Here is a 15,762-nt window from a genome sequence, read left to right as displayed (position 1 = left end):
GTCTGGGGTCCTGGATAATAACAGGCTGATGTTTTATTGGTACTTCGTAGGGCCACTCACTGTAGTGTGTAATGACAAGTCAGTGCTGCACTATTTTACTATAAACATCTAAACAATAAATAATTACAGTGTTTTGAAAAGTGAGTACTTAAATATTTGTACTGTGTTATTAAACACCCACATTCAAGGAATATCAAGTTCCCTGCAATATTATTTGTTAAAATTGTATTTATGGATGATATTCTATGTCACAGTGTTGTTTGTATTTCCTGGTTCACACGGAGCTTTGCATTAGTAAAGAGCTTCTTCAGACCATATTCAAATCGGGATATGGCAATGATGTGATTAAAGCACGTACATTGCTTTGTCATCATGATATAATATAAACTTTGTACTTATTAACGATACAAACATAAAATGAGCGCACTTCATTAATAACGAAATGAATCCAGTATCTCTCTGAAATGGCCTTCATTCGTCACAGAAAAAAGGACCTAAAGGCTGTCTCACCGTAATTTAATTTATCTTGCAGATTTTAAAACGTGTGATATAATTGAAATCAGTTTGTTTTAATTCATTTGCAATGAAAAACTGTGTGAGTGACGTCACGCGTCACAGACCAATCAGACGCCAGTGCCAGGCCGTAATGACGTCGTAACAAGGTTAAGGTGGGGGGACATTTGTAACAAACAGGCTGTTTTAATCAGGGTGGGGGCAGAAGGCAGGCAGATAACCTTCTGGGTTGTTTGCTTGGAGGACTTTTAAAAGTAGTCGGTAAGTTAATTTCCCGCGCAGGTTTAGGTATAATTTGAAGCTGAAGCGTTGATGAAACGGTGGAAGTGTTTCATTCGAGAACTTGTTTTGGTGGCAGCTTAGTCTTCAGAGCTGGAAGGACTCGTCTGTTGTGCAGTTACTGCTGACTTCTCCACCTTTGTTTTGTGGACTTCGTTTCAGCTACATTAAGTGTCTTGTAAGGCATAGGGGAAGGAAGGCATGTTTTACTAGACTACAGCAAAAACTTCACACTGCGGTTCGAGGTTTTGCTTTTCTCTGGTACAAAGCCAGGCTCCCACTGTTGCAGTCTTTTTGAATAATATTTAAGTAGGCGATCATGTTGTGCACTTCTGAAGTGCGTCTTGAATTGCTTCCAGGTTTACAGTTCTCCGTATGAATGTTTCATTTGCAACAAGTTTCTGATACAGAGTTTAAATCAACTCACTTATTCGTGTTTTGCTTGGCTGAGTGTGGTAGGCATATATGTGTAGAGACGGGTATTTGCTTGGCTCTTTGTTAACCCGTGTATAAGTAATTCATACCAACACACACACACGCAAGGACGAAGAGCAATCGCTAAAACGGGTTAATAAAATGTAATTATTTGTTGTCTTCACGGTGCGTTTAACTCCTAAACGAAAACTAGTTAATGATCCATTCTTCGCTAATGATTTCTTCATGCTTTTCTGCACTGACGATGTGGCCACTCTGATTGTGGCCCTAGCTGATTTACTTTCTGCCATGTTTAATAATATTAACATCACACATACTGATGACTTGACAACTCCACTTTGGGGGGTAAAAACACAATTTAATGTTAAAATGGTAAATTAACAGCACATAGTTGTATTTTAATTGTTAGAGCACAACAGTATCCCAGCATGGGGCTAGGAATAAATATATAGGGAGTGTGACGTGCAAGAAGTTATATTTGACTTCTGCTGGGTGAAAATGTCAGATTTTATCAATTGGGGAAATTTGCTAAATTGCTGTGCTGTTAGTCTCAAACAAGATGACTATGCTCTAGCATTAACATGTGTTTGTAAAAAGAGATGCTATGGGTTGATTCATCAGCATTAATATAAGAGGGTATTCATGATATCCCAATACTGAACTAGCGGCGTTGAAATGTGTAAGGATATTTTATGCAAAGTGATTGTTTATGGATGTATAACGTTTCTCAACCCTTCATTTCAGAGTCTGCAGTGAGTTGTTTAGTTTCCACCGTCAGTTTTACTACCGGACGCCGTAAAACGTGTTGGGAAATCGTACAAAAAAAACACCGCACTGTACCTTTAAGATTTGTCACCGTAGGCCATTTAAAGGATTTTTTTGTTTTAGCCCAACCGAACTTGTTGGATGAAAAGTTCATAACAATGATTGACGTTGCGTTGCTTCATAGAGAGGCGGCGTGGGCGGGGCGTCCAGCATATTCAGCGAATCACCATCCAGGGGGCGTGTACTTGCGTCTGAAGCCCATTGCATTTCAACATAGAGGCGACGTGGGCGTGTCGTCGGGTTATTCAGCCAATCACAATTAAGGGTGGGTGTCCAATCACCGTGAGGTTAGATTTTCTTTTTTTTTGGCTAGTGTAGTCGAGTACAATTTGGAGAATCGAGGAGAAGAGTAGAAGGGGGGGATTTGCGGACGAATTTGACGGTAGTTTTGCTCTTTAAGTTATATTTTTCATTTTTATAATCGAAAAGGGCTAATAAATGATCAGTTGTTTTAAAACTTAGTATCTGCTTTGTTTTATAGTAATGGTATTGTGTTAAATGATGCAGGCAGCTAGAACAAAAGGACACTGTTAAGACAGGAAATAAAAGGATGTTTAGGGATTTAGCTTCAGTTCAGTCTAGCTTTGAGTTAATCATTTTGTTTATCCTGTTTTACTACTAGTGCCTAAACCAAAGGTCGAGGGGGTTGCTTATAGCAGAGAAGAGTTCAGTGTTATTAACTCGATGTTGCCATTTCAACACTTTTGGATTGGTCTGTTACTGTGTGGCTACAGTTAGTTCTGTGACAACCAGTCTGTTCTAGATTACACTAATTGTTCATACAGGGAGGGGGGTTGTGACGCGTTGATTTTAATTTGTGTCCAGTTTGCCACCCGGGGTTGCTAAAGGAAATACCGCGTTTGCACAAACTTGAAAAGCAAAATTATATTATTTGTATCTAATTAACGTTGTCTTGTTAAAAACGGTGTGTAGCCATATCACCCAAAGAAGCCCGATGTAACGGTTATGCATTTAAGGAGCATGTAATCAAGTTATAATCAGGTGCAGGAAAAATGGTTGAACTGATTTGTATTATTGGAGCTGTATTTTTAATCCTGACAAAACATCTGTGACTTTACAGACGAGAGAGACGAACTATAGCTACAGAACAGGTGGGGCCAACAGTTGAAAGGGCATTGGCGGTCTGAAGTCAAGCAGGTTAGTGCTCAGCTCTTACGGTTGTAAAGCAACATCTCTCTCCTCTTAATAGCATTTTCATTTGTGTGACTGTATTGTTCCCCCGTTGTGTTCTTTGAGATTTTTCATTTTGAGCCACACTCAATTCTTCTTTGTAAATGTTTGTGTACTCCTCCCATTTTTGAATTCTGGTGTTTGTGGAAGTAATTACTACAGGATACTACATTTGTAAATAATGACCTACACTTTTTCAGTTATATTTAGGGCAACGCGAATCAGTTGTCTGTAGTAAGTGATTTTGCATTCAGAAAAACATTTATTTTTAAGATTTTTCAAAGACCTTAATGTACATATATATTCTACAGTAAAACAAACGGTATTTTTCACATTGTCCAGAAGTAGCTATTTAAAGTTAAACTTTTCTGTATTAGGCCTGTATTACTGTATGATTTATCTATATCCATTGATGCTGAACTAGTACAGGATTTGTCATGGGGTTGGGGATAAGTGTTACACTGGGTATCTACCAGATATCTGGAGTGTGTGTTGATTTTCCCTGTCTTTAGTGGTCTGCCCATTTTATGATTCTTAACAAAACAGACAAAATAAGTTAACCGTATTCACTAAGGGACTACAGATTTCTTCTGTCTTGGATCTTATTTTACCCTCAGTGTGACAGACCCTTGTGGGTTTACTAAAGCCACAAAGAAACAAACATGTTTTAAATAAATTCTGCTCATTTCATTCTTTAATTCTGGAACTTTATTTATAGGTTCTCACCCAAAATGATTGATTCTTCAAAGAATCATAGCAGGTTTTGGACCTGGCTTTCAGCTTTAATACAGTATGATTCATCTCTCTGATTGAAGATCATCCTATATGTCCTCTGACAAATGATTTAGGAGTTTCCGGTTTACCTTTCTCTATAGCATTACAAATTAAATTATGTGTGCTGAAATTGATTTTAATCTGTATTTCTGGAATGAGATGAAAAAATGTACAAATATTTAACATAGTTGTAATTAAGTTTATGCCATTTTGGAAATGGAACAGTATTTTAAATGTTGATCCAAGGGATTTCAGCTTGAAACTAGAAACATTTTGCCAAACAAGACCCCAAACACAATGTTCTTGTAGAAAAATGTTTGAAAACCTATTTTACTTCTACTTGTTAGAATGTTAGATCAATGGCAGCCTCAATAACCTGCATATTTTACGGCCTTATAAAGCTTTCTTGATTGTACAAGGTTTTGATTGGATAAGACATGAGTGTGACCATTCTTTAGCTGATCCCATTTTAGAATTACAATATGAGAAGCAGCTGCCAGGGCAACCGCTGGAAAATTACATGCTTTGAAAAACATTTATATTTGGTATAAAAGTGGGCTAAGCAACCACCAAATGCAGTATTAAATAGAGAAATGTAAGGTACATAGTGTTACCTTTCGGTTTCTGTAAAAAGCCCCTGAGTAAAGTTAAAGCAATCACACTGCAATATTTTTTTGTGTGTGTGCTTTTGCAGGTCAAGTAAAAAGCAGGATGCTTTGGGTTGTGTTGTAGTTGTTGATGCGTTAAAGAAGTTGAATTGGAGTGTCTCCCCAGATTGTGTTTTCTTTAACTTGATGGTTTTGACAAGCTCAATAAGTTGTGATTACTGGCTTAAAGGTTACACATCTAGGTTACCTGTCACATTTAGATCAACTCTTCACATTTCAATTGTCTTGCTGAAAATAAAGAAGCTGGTCAACTCTGACCCACAGTTTTCACAGACCTGTTCAGTTTGAAGTCAAACTGTTTCTGTCATTGAAACTGTGAAGCTTTTATAACCTTGATGTTATACAGTACCAAATACAGTATTGTATTTGAAATGGAAAATATGTTTAAGTAAACTATAATCGCTTTGAAGTAAAATGGGGATTTTACTTTTGTTTGTGTTGGCCTTGTGTAAACCCCTTTATATTTTTTAAAGCTTTAAATAGTTTATAATGGACTAAGGTGAATTTTAGCTATTGCTATGATTCCTAAACTGATTTGTTGCTAAGCTACTTCATGAAAAACTAATTGTTTACAAAATGTGCTGTTAACAATGTGCCATGTATTGACAGTGTAAATAAACTCCTAAAGAACCATTCAACTGATGTCTAAATGCACTGTTTTAAGTTGTTTGCTTGGACAAATGAGTCATTTGTCAAAAAAGCCACATTGTTGCTTAGGCTATTACAATACTATACTTAAATGGATGGTAAATCTGTACCTCTGTATGTTATGGTTAAGGAGTCATGCTCTTTTAAATTGGGGAAATGTCATGAAACCGTAGCATAGATTTAGTCTGTGGAATTCATAATCTGATGGTACACTATTCAAAATGGTTGCACTTTCGAGTTATTTGATTTTGTTAATTGATAGCCTGACACTGTTGAACAAGGATTTATTTAGTTGTATACATAAGTAAGCTGCATATGCTTCATTGAGAGAACCATGGAGATGCCTGTCACCACATACACTGCTTCAGGATCTACTTCATGAATGGTTTAAAAGCTTGAAAACTCAAACTTTTATAATTGACTTTGTCAATCATGTCAGATCCTTTTCCTTAACATAATTTTTTTCATAAAGCTGATCTACCACAATAAACACTCATTCATATAGGCCTACTACATGACAAGTGTCCAGTAAGGACTGTGCTTTCTCTATTTGCTGTACATCTTAACTGGAAATTCAGGACTTTTTTTTATTTGTCTAGCTCAGATTCTCTATAATTGCAGATTATGAAATTATAGAAGACTTTGGATTGTATTTGTACGTATACAAATAACTAGTTTTTCAGGAAGAGGAATGCTAGGGATATCGTAGTAAAGCTAGTGTTTCCCTACAGTATTTTCCATGTTGAGTGTCGGGGTGGGGGGGGCATGTACTTACAATGCCAGACAGGGATCTGAAACGAGAGATTTGCAACTGAATGTGTATGTGGGTCATTGTTAATCAATTTTAAGTGGTAGAGTAATCGGTTTGGCTTGCATATTAGTAAAGGCTATGATAATCATTCTGTAATTAATCTTAGATGTAATTTAGTGCTGTGCAGATTTGTTAGAGAGTACACACAGATTGGAGATCCCAAATGGCATAGTCCTACCGTGGAAAGTGGTGATCCTGGACTAAGAGCTTTAGAGTTTACAGTCCCAGTAAGATGTGATTGTGTGTGGCTGTGAGAGCCTGTCACAGGGCATGCCATGTGAGTGCTGCAGTGTACAGCAGGACAAATGCTAACAGTTACAGGAGTTGTTGTCATGCTGAATCCAGACTGTGGTATAAAATGGTGGTGGTGGTGGTGGTGGTGGTGGTGGGGTGGGGGAGGGGTTCTACTGCATGGGTGTAGTTTGCTTTACATCTGTTAAAAAAAAAAAAAGTTGGATTGCATTGTCATTTACATAATGGGTTAAAATAATGTAGAAAGGGGTTTGTTCCAGTTTTGAAAATGAATTTGTTCTGTTGCAATCCAGTAGAGAGAGGAACTGGGTTATCAACTGTCTGGAATAACAGCCTTTCTTAAGATTGTCCTTTTCTGAGCGCATTGGATAGGTAATTGTTTTCGTAAGTGCTATATTGACATGAGGGATAGTTAAGGTCGTGTGTGTGTCTGCTGGAATCCAATGTCCCTAACTGCATCAGAACAGAGGTAAAACAAAATCCCTGCTATAAAAGCCAGACAAAGCTTCCCTGCTTTTATTTTATTTCAGTGCAGTGAATTGATAACTGTAATAGGCTTTTGGCTAGTATGTGTAGAAAATGCATTAAGCCCATCCAAAACCTCAATATCATTGGTGCTTTCACCACTTCGTAACCCGATTTCTATTGTCTGAGTAAGTAGGTCAAACGGCACATAACTTCTTTCAAAAACATTTCTCATGCATTGAAATACATATTGTTTTGAGGCCAGGGGAAGGTGATCTTGAGTCTGGTTTTCTTTTTTGTGTGTGTCTTTACTGTATGTTGCAGAATGTCCAGAATTCTTGGCTTCGGCTTGGTCTGAGAAAGTGTCACAGATACAGCAGTGTGCCTCTCACTGGTTGTCGGGTTCCTAAATCAGCCTTGGCTGGCAGCCAGCACTGCTTTAAATCGTGTCATTATATCTCGCTGCTGACCCCATATGTTCCTATCTGGCAACTGAGATCCTGTGTTTACTTGTAACTCCTTCACCTAGGAGAAATGTGCTTGAGGGACATTGCTTCAGCTGTACTCTCTAACAGTTCCTGAGGTCCCTGCCACATCCTTTTTCAGATCTAAGCTGAGGAACCGTTTGGTCCCTCAAGATTTCCTTGTCACCTTTGCTATTATGATTCCTCTCAGTACATTGTCTCAGATCCTTACCATTCCTCATGTGAAATTAAAATCTCCTCAGGCTGTGTTTATACATTTCATCTTTCATTCAAATCCCAAGTAAGGTCTGTTTTTGCAAAGCCACTAGTAGAGCTTTTTATTGAGAAAATGAAGAAACACTTCTTGACTACTTAAACGTACTCGCCATGTTCTGCAAGATAAATTGGAGACAGTCAAATACAGTATTTCCAGTTTTTAAGGGGATGTTGGACTTGTGAAGATTATATGTGCAGTGTGTGAGGATTAATGATAATTTCATGACCCTGTCCTAGTATAGATTTTATAGTAATTTCTCATTGTATGTCCCATGGGCCAAAAGTATCCCTCTGTAGTCTCTATTTCTCCCCATACAGTATGCATTTCAAAACATTAAGGTTTAATTTTCACTGGCATTACAAATTTTAAGTCCTGTACACTAGAATGATCCAGATGAACTTCACAAAGAGACCTCAAATTTCATTATTTTGGAATCATTTTTACAGCATACATCCATTCAGACATTTAATCAACTAGGTTGCATTCAACTTTTGTTCTACTTATACGATATTAAAAAAAAAACATGGTGCTGTGCTGAGTAAAGCACACTACACATTAAAATAATAGCACAGGAAAAGTGCCTAAAAATAGCAATCCTCAAGTGCTCTGCACCACCCACCAGTGCTATCAGAACAAAAAACTAAACCAGTTCACATTTTAAGCTATACTCTGTAACATTGAAACATTAAAAATGTTATCTGGGGAATACTGCTAAACATGTTTCTACCTTGTGCAGTTTATTAAGGGGAGCATTTGTGTCTTCTAGGGGGGTGAGAGGGTCAGGTCTGTCGTAACCAGCAGCATCCATCCATCAATAATGATATCCAAGAAGCTGAGGTGACCACCTGGACTGTGCTTCTCAGATTTCTAAAACCAAGATACACTTATTTTATACACCAAAAATAAACATTGGTTTTCAATTAAACTGATTTTATTATTTTAGAAGTACTATACTGGTCTCTTCCTGACTTACTGCTTCTTATGGTTCAAATCTGTTTTTTATATGGCTCAACTCCACTATGTAACACACATTTGCGAGTATGGTTAGCTGACTGGCGCTTTTGCACTTTCTTTTGGCATAACAAGCGTGCAACAGCACTGTGGGTTGACACAAGGAGACTGGAATGACTTTCGAGAACTGTTGTTCTAAAATGGGCATAGCTAAAAAATGTGAATGGTTAGTTTATGCAGAATCTGTTTTCCTACTACTATAAAGATCCAATACAGGTTTATCTACTAATATTACTCATGTTTCTGAAAGTACTACATTATCTCTTTAGTTTAGCACTGACTGCTCCACGGGTCACCATACACCCATCAGTGCTGTAAACCACCTTTTGTAAGGATGATTTGCCTTTCATAGGCTAAACGCACAAAATAAAGGCCAATCTACGCATTTCTAGATAATGCTAAATGCGAGTATACTCCATATGAAGAACTTTCCTTACACACACTCATTCAACCTAATTATGATGGAGATCATCACAAGAACAGATGGACATGAGCTTCATACAAGGCTGTATTCATAGTGTTAACTTAAAGGGTTTCTTCAAGTTGTTGGGCGTCGTTGATGGAAATGTTCAGCTGTTTAATAATGGCACCAAATGTGTGTGTGTGTGTGTGTGTTCTATTCTACCAATACAAAGTGTTATTTCAAGTTCAACATGTAGGGACCTTTTAAATGTTAAAATGAATGCCTGAATACACCCAGTGAAAATAAACAAGCAGGGACCTGGGGGCTCCTGAAGAATGTAATGTGTTTTTTTTCTTAAGTAACAATTCAAGCCCACTTCTTTGAGTCCCAGGCCCCACTTACTAATACAGACCCCCTGTCTTCATTACTGAGGCCTCATTTTGGACTGTCAAAAAAAACAAACCAGAGATTTTTTTTATTTATTTTTTTATCCTCTCTCTTCCTTTGGTTAGTGTCACAAGCCTATAGGCTTATCAGAGTTTTAAAGTAATGACAAATGGGTATTTGTCTGCACGCAGCAGCAGCTGTACTGCACTTTGATGAAACTTCTCTAAATTTAGACTTACAAATCTAAATATATTGCAAGGAGCCTAACCCAGAATCCGCAGATGTGACACAAGGGTTTTCCACATGGCCGGTGTGTGCCATTGCAATGCACTAGAGGCGCTTTGTTGTTGCGCTATTTTTGCTCCTGTGACAAAACGTGTGCACAGCCAGTTGGTTAGAAGCTGTGTGGGCAGACAGTGTCTTCAGAGACACTTTTGTGAAAATGACATGGTACACAATCCTTTCTCCTTGCTGAGCCACTGTTGAACTGAGATTAATAAGTGTTAAATGGCAAGGTTACAGAATTGTTAGTTTATTAGTAGTGTTCATCTGCTTTGTGTTTCATATGCCTAACATCTTTAGGTCAAACCATCTGGAACCCCCCCCCATCTAAACCGTACCACCCAACAGCAAGTTGAAACCTGGGGAGTGACTCACAATGGGTTATTTTCATCCTGCCTTTAAAAGCAGCTTTTCAGTTTCTCCCCATCCCCCCTTCTCTATGATGTTAGATTCTCAATGTAGATCATTTGTATTGCCTCTTACCTTTTTGTGTTTTTGGTTTTCTCCAGGTGGGATATGGCCCAAGAGACTAACCAAACCCAGGTGCCTATGCTCTGTGCCACTGGCTGTGGATTTTATGGGAACCCGCGTACAAATGGAATGTGTTCTGTTTGTTATAAAGACTTAATGCAGAGACAGAACAGTAATGGACGAGTCAGTCCTCAAGGTAAGCAAGGGGAAAGTGGTGCACGCAACCAAGTTTCCCAGCTGACTTCACGCTGCTTAGTTGAAGAAAGGGCTATGAAATGACAAAACTGACTGCTTTTAAACTGGTAAATCTATTGTCTCCTGGATATAAATCACCGCTTTGTAGACATGGTATATACCTAAATGTGGAGCATTTTCAACTATTCATTGTAAGAGGTAATTCTTCATTTGTAGGCCTCAGAGTTCCCAAGAGCAGCTCAATCCTTGTGCAGTGTGTTCAGCAATAATGCTTGATTTATTTGTAATCATTCATTTAGAAGGGAAATTATGGGGTACTAATCAAGGGTCAACCACTGTTTCCATAGCACCCTCTGGCATGAGCAGTATAGGAGATTCATTACCCACACAGTGCTCAGAAGGCACTACCATAGATGTCCCACCAGCAGTCTCGCCAACGGCCACAGCACTGGAACAAAGCAGGTACAGAATTAATTTGAATATTAGCTTTGAATATCCAATTTATCATTCTAGTGGATGACACAACAATCCTTTTCAATCACACTAGTAGTTTCACAAAAGCACTGAGAGGATCCCTGTCCTTAGCTTCTTGATCTCAAACTCATTGCTCATTTTTTTGTTTTGCAAATGACCACCTCTCTTTCAGGGAATGTTTAAATCTCTGTACCTTTAGAGGCCACGGGATTCTAGCACAATATCTCCCTTTTGAAACCTAACAAGCTTGAATCTGACATTCATTTAAAAATTGGAAGAAGATCCTATTTAACCTCAGGCGACTTGTTCAGACTGGGTTGTATATGAAGCACTTCACTTCAGTGAGTAATCTTCGCAAGCTATTTTCTTTTGGTACTAACCATTTGGCTGCAAATGTCCTGATTTGCACATCTAGTATTTTCTCTAGGGGTTAGAATACGCTCGGGAGATTTTTTTAAAAAGACATAACAAGTAGTCTTGTTTTTATGCACCTCCACCACCACTAATGCCATCTGTTTTTGACCTTCTAGAAGACTAATATAAGGGCATAGTGATGCTGAAATATAGGCCTAGCAAGGCTGGAGGGCCTCCTGATTTGTTACAAATTACTTAATTGAACAAATGACTTGGATCAATTTAACATCTTTCCATTTCTACCACAGTTACTCATTTGTATAAGTAATGCTTTAAGACATTCCTGCTGAAAGAGCAGATTTGTTAAAATAGGTCCTCTATAGACACCCATTGTTGTCTGTGTATGTGCTTCTCTTCCCCTCAGGAGAAAAGTTATCCTAATTAAAATTAGAGAAAGACAAAGACTGACTCAAACTCCACTCAAAAAATATTATGTATTTTCTAGATAACCTTGACTTCCATAAAAAATGTTCCATATATATATTTTTTTACAAAACCCTTTGAATTGCTTTTAGTGTTGTATCCAGCCAGACTCTCTTATCACAAGCATCACTAACACATTCTGAAGAGGAAGATTCATCGGGGGACAAAATAGGGCTGAAAACAGAAGAATTACAGGGTATAGTATTTTAAAAATAAATCCTTCTTTGTTTTTTGTTCTTCAATTGGTTGTCCAACCCTCCTAATCCAGCAGTATCCAGTTTCACTGATAAGTGTGCTGGGTGTGAAACGGTTACTGGTCTGAAACACTCCACATCTCGAGGCTGGCTGACAATGACCAGCACTGGTTGTGGCAACTTCCTTGGCACCATGGAAACTGGCCACTGCACAAGTGTCCCATTATTGAATTGCTGTGAACTAGCTGATGTTTCTTGACTTTTTATAGTGGGAGAGGGGAAAAGTTAGCTGACCCTTTTCCCCTGCATATACAACATTTCACTATTTAAATAACCCATAAAAAAGTGCCACCAAAAAATGAGTAACTTGGTGTCAAATAAATGCTTGAAATTTGAAATGAGCAGACATTGTATTTAGTTGTTAAATGGCAACTTCTGTTTTGTTCAGATCCCCAGCCCCCCAGCCCCCCCTCCCCCGTGCGTGGACACACACACTTCAAATTTTCATTGGCTACACCAGTTTCCTTCAGATTCCATGTAACATTTCCTAAGTACAGTATGTATGTACTACCCTCTTGTGGCTGTTGACCCTTATTGCAAGGAGTATAAAGTACCTTTCCACTAGGAATCAGGTCGGAGCATTTAAACCACACGTTTTTTTTTTTTTTTTTTGTGTCCGTTTTCCCTTTGACAGATGTTTGTGGCAGGTTTAAGATTGCACCTCAGTGTGTTCGACAACTGTCCCTAACAGCATAGTTCTGAGATTGAGAAAACAACTGGTATTTTTTCTTTAAGCGATAATGTTAATTATGAATGTATTCTTGAACTAGGTGTAGGAGCATCCATGAGCAGCACTAAATGTTTGGTAATTTGCTTTGAAAAGGAAGATCAATCAGCTGCACTCTGATGCAGTGACGGGTTCTGTTAGGAAAGCAAGGCAGCTTACCTATTCACATTTGCATGGAAGGCAAATCAAGGACCACCAAGAGAAAGTTAGTTGAAACTGATTAGATAGCCAAAGTGCAGCAGTATTTAAGAGTTTAATTAACCACCCTTGCAAGGTTTCAGGACGATGCCTGTAGGATTCTCCACCTTTTGCAGACCTTTTAGAGCTATACCATTGCAGAGATCAGGACAAAGCTTTTGGAAGTAATACAATGGCTGTAAAAACTTTTACTTTGTTTAGGAGGAAAATAAGACCACTGAGGAAAAATAAGGTGAAAAACGGTCAGTACTTTAAGCTTTCATAACTTCTCTGTTTTGATAAAGCTGATCTTTTCAGGAGAGAATGTCCTGGTTCATGGTAAATCCAAGATACGTTTTCCTGAATTGGATTTCCTTCCTAGTTTGCACCAGCTCCTTCTTTCAATCTCTTAGTCTGGTAATGCAAGTAGTGGAAGGGGATGAGTGGTTCAAACTGAATGGGAAAACTACTCTCATACAGGGAAATATTGAGATTGAATGCGTGCATACATTTACCTCTGCTGTTTTATGGTGTTTTCATGAAACCAATATAATTCTGGGATTTTGTTTGCTGTGAGTAACTGTGATATCCCTAAACATTGCTTTCTCTCTATCTCCATTTAGCTTCAGCATCTGATGACTCTGACCAAGCCTCTTCAGAAGGGCAGGACAAATCGCCTGAAAAGCCCAAGCAAAAGAAAAACCGCTGCTTTTTGTGCCGGAAGAAAGTGGGGCTCACAGGTGAGGAACTTTGACATGGCACACTTGCTCAGATTTTCAACTGACTAGAGCTTGGATGTTAGCTAGGAGTTAGATGACATCCTTATTCTGCAGTCTGGCTGATTTTTAACTTGTCAAGGCCATTACTGTGGTTGTTAAATTGGCTGTATTTGCTTGGCTTGCAATTGTAATCCTGATGACCTGCTTATCCACTCATGTGTAAGTAACGTATCTTATAGTTTTGTCTAAAACTACAAACATGAAAATGGGGGGTGGGATATTTGACTGTTACAACTCCAGTTGTCTGATTAATCATGATTTGGTCTTGGGGGGGCTTTGAAAAGTTTATTTTCCTTGATGTTGATGATTTCCAAGTCTGTCTTGCTCATTTCTCCCCCTCCCCTCTTTTTGTTTTGACAGGTTTTGACTGCAGATGTGGAAACCTGTTTTGTGGCGTCCATCGATACTCTGACATTCATAATTGTACCTTTGATTACAAGGCTGATGCAGCGGAAAAAATTAGAAAAGAGAACCCCGTAGTTGTTGGAGAAAAGATTCAGAAGATTTGACCAGGCGGATTTTGTAAACACCAGCGATTTACATTGACTTCCCCCTTTTTATTTTTTTTGGATTTAATTTTAAGTCGTTAATGGGATTTCTGAACAATTTATCATTCTTAGATTAAATCATGCATGCCATCTGGAAACTTTTTTGAAAATTCCTTTTGAAGTATTTCTTTCGAGGTTATGATTTTATTTCCTGTTGGACGTGATTGGTGATATCTAAGCAGACTTCAGGAGTGTTACTGTTTTATGCCGTTTTAATTTTAGGATCATACAGGACTTTCATAACAGCTAGGTGATCATACCAGAGGGCTGTGCTTTTCTGGTATCTATAAAAATGCATGTTGTAACCTTTTGAAGTCTTTTGTTTTTCCTATGTATATAGCTTTTCCTCTGCAGCACGATTTCTCTTTCTAATGTGCTTTTTGAGGGCACTAATAGGTATCAATAACTGAATGTATTCTAATAATTATGGCTGCTTTTGTTCTACATTAACAAAAACAGAAAGTTTCAACATATATTGGCATATTTGCTTGTTTGCCCCCAGAACTTATTTATGTCTCGAGTTATTTAGGAGAGTGTATGATGTTGAGGTTTAAAAGTGTGTGTGTGTATGTTTTCTTTTGAGTGGGGGGGTAAAAAAAGAAAAGAAAAAAAGAGAAGCCTGTATGCACTTCATTGCTGGCTGTGAGTGTCATTGGGGAAAAATATAGTTCATTTATCCGAGAGTGCACAAATGAAGTATGATCTGAAAGTATTGTGCTGTATTTATGTTAGTTTATTCACTGTCTTAACTTTGATTTAATAAAGTTAAAAATGACAAATTTTATACTTTTGTTAGAGAATATTGAAATTCCATGTCTCCAATGTTTTGTCGTTCATGTATGGGGGGGGGGGGGTGATATGGACACCATAGTGCATAGTGTGATCTCCATTTTAAACTTAATCGAACAACTCTTCAAATTGATTTCCAAATCCTTAGTATTTTATTTATTTGCAGAATCTTGGGTTGGAGTTGGGATTAAAGCTCCCTTTAAGCATAGTTACAATAATATTAGGGATATTTGATATTCTTGTTGTCTATGGTTGGGGGTTCTGGCCATTGCTTGTCTTTATCAATTGGGTTTCTGAATCCCTTATTGTAACCATGATACCATCCCACCATTAGCAAAATCCATCACTATAACAAGGGTGCATTCTCATTTTTCTTGTACTTCAACCCATGGACTAACCACAAACACTGACTAACACTAGCTTTTACCTTGATTCTAATCTACAATGGATTTCATAGCCCCCCCCCTGGAAGTTTTACATTGCTAGTGGGTCAGTCCTTGTAGTCATTTGGTGAACAATCCTCCTAGACAACATCTATTGAGAGTTGGTAACCTTAGATGGAATTGGAAATAAAATTATAACCAGGCCAAACCTAATGTAAAGTGACCAGATTATTAATCCATGTTTGTATGTATTGGTAGAATTTATTCCAGGAAACCCAGCACTTCTCGCAAGCATGTATTTCTTCAGTTTTATGCAGTGTGGTAAAGAGGAGGCAAAACTTAGTGGTTGATTTTGAGAATAACTTTCCACAATGCACTATGAAACTTGAATTGATTTGTAATTGTGTTGTAACAGGGCTGAACTGATGTTCGTGTGCGCAGAG

At 38.0% G+C, this 15,762-nt stretch overlaps 1 protein-coding gene across 4 annotated transcripts; it reads left to right on the top strand.

The window, feature by feature from the left end:
- The first annotated feature begins 677 nt into the window (after positions 1–677).
- zfand6 (zinc finger, AN1-type domain 6) lies at positions 678–14,931 on the top strand. 4 transcript variants are annotated; one of them, XM_066701508.1, is made up of 7 exons: positions 678–774; positions 3,134–3,210; positions 10,195–10,352; positions 10,699–10,813; positions 11,755–11,858; positions 13,444–13,560; positions 13,960–14,931. In XM_066701508.1, the coding sequence occupies exons 3-7, from the start codon at positions 10,202–10,204 to the stop codon at positions 14,106–14,108; spliced, it is 636 nt and encodes a 211-aa protein (XP_066557605.1). In that variant the 5' UTR covers positions 678–774; positions 3,134–3,210; positions 10,195–10,201; the 3' UTR covers positions 14,109–14,931. The 4 variants fall into 4 exon arrangements, with proteins under 4 accessions (XP_066557605.1, XP_066557607.1, XP_066557606.1 ...); XM_066701509.1 differs by lacking the exon at positions 678–774 and adding an exon at positions 2,177–2,317; XM_066701507.1 differs by lacking the exon at positions 678–774 and adding an exon at positions 2,352–2,434.
- The last annotated feature ends 831 nt before the right edge of the window (positions 14,932–15,762 follow it).

This window comes from Amia ocellicauda, chromosome 4 (genome assembly GCF_036373705.1).
Source record: "Amia ocellicauda isolate fAmiCal2 chromosome 4, fAmiCal2.hap1, whole genome shotgun sequence".
In the NCBI taxonomy this organism is placed as follows: Eukaryota; Metazoa; Chordata; class Actinopteri; order Amiiformes; family Amiidae; genus Amia; species Amia ocellicauda.
This window is presented reverse-complemented; position numbering and strand designations above follow the sequence as displayed.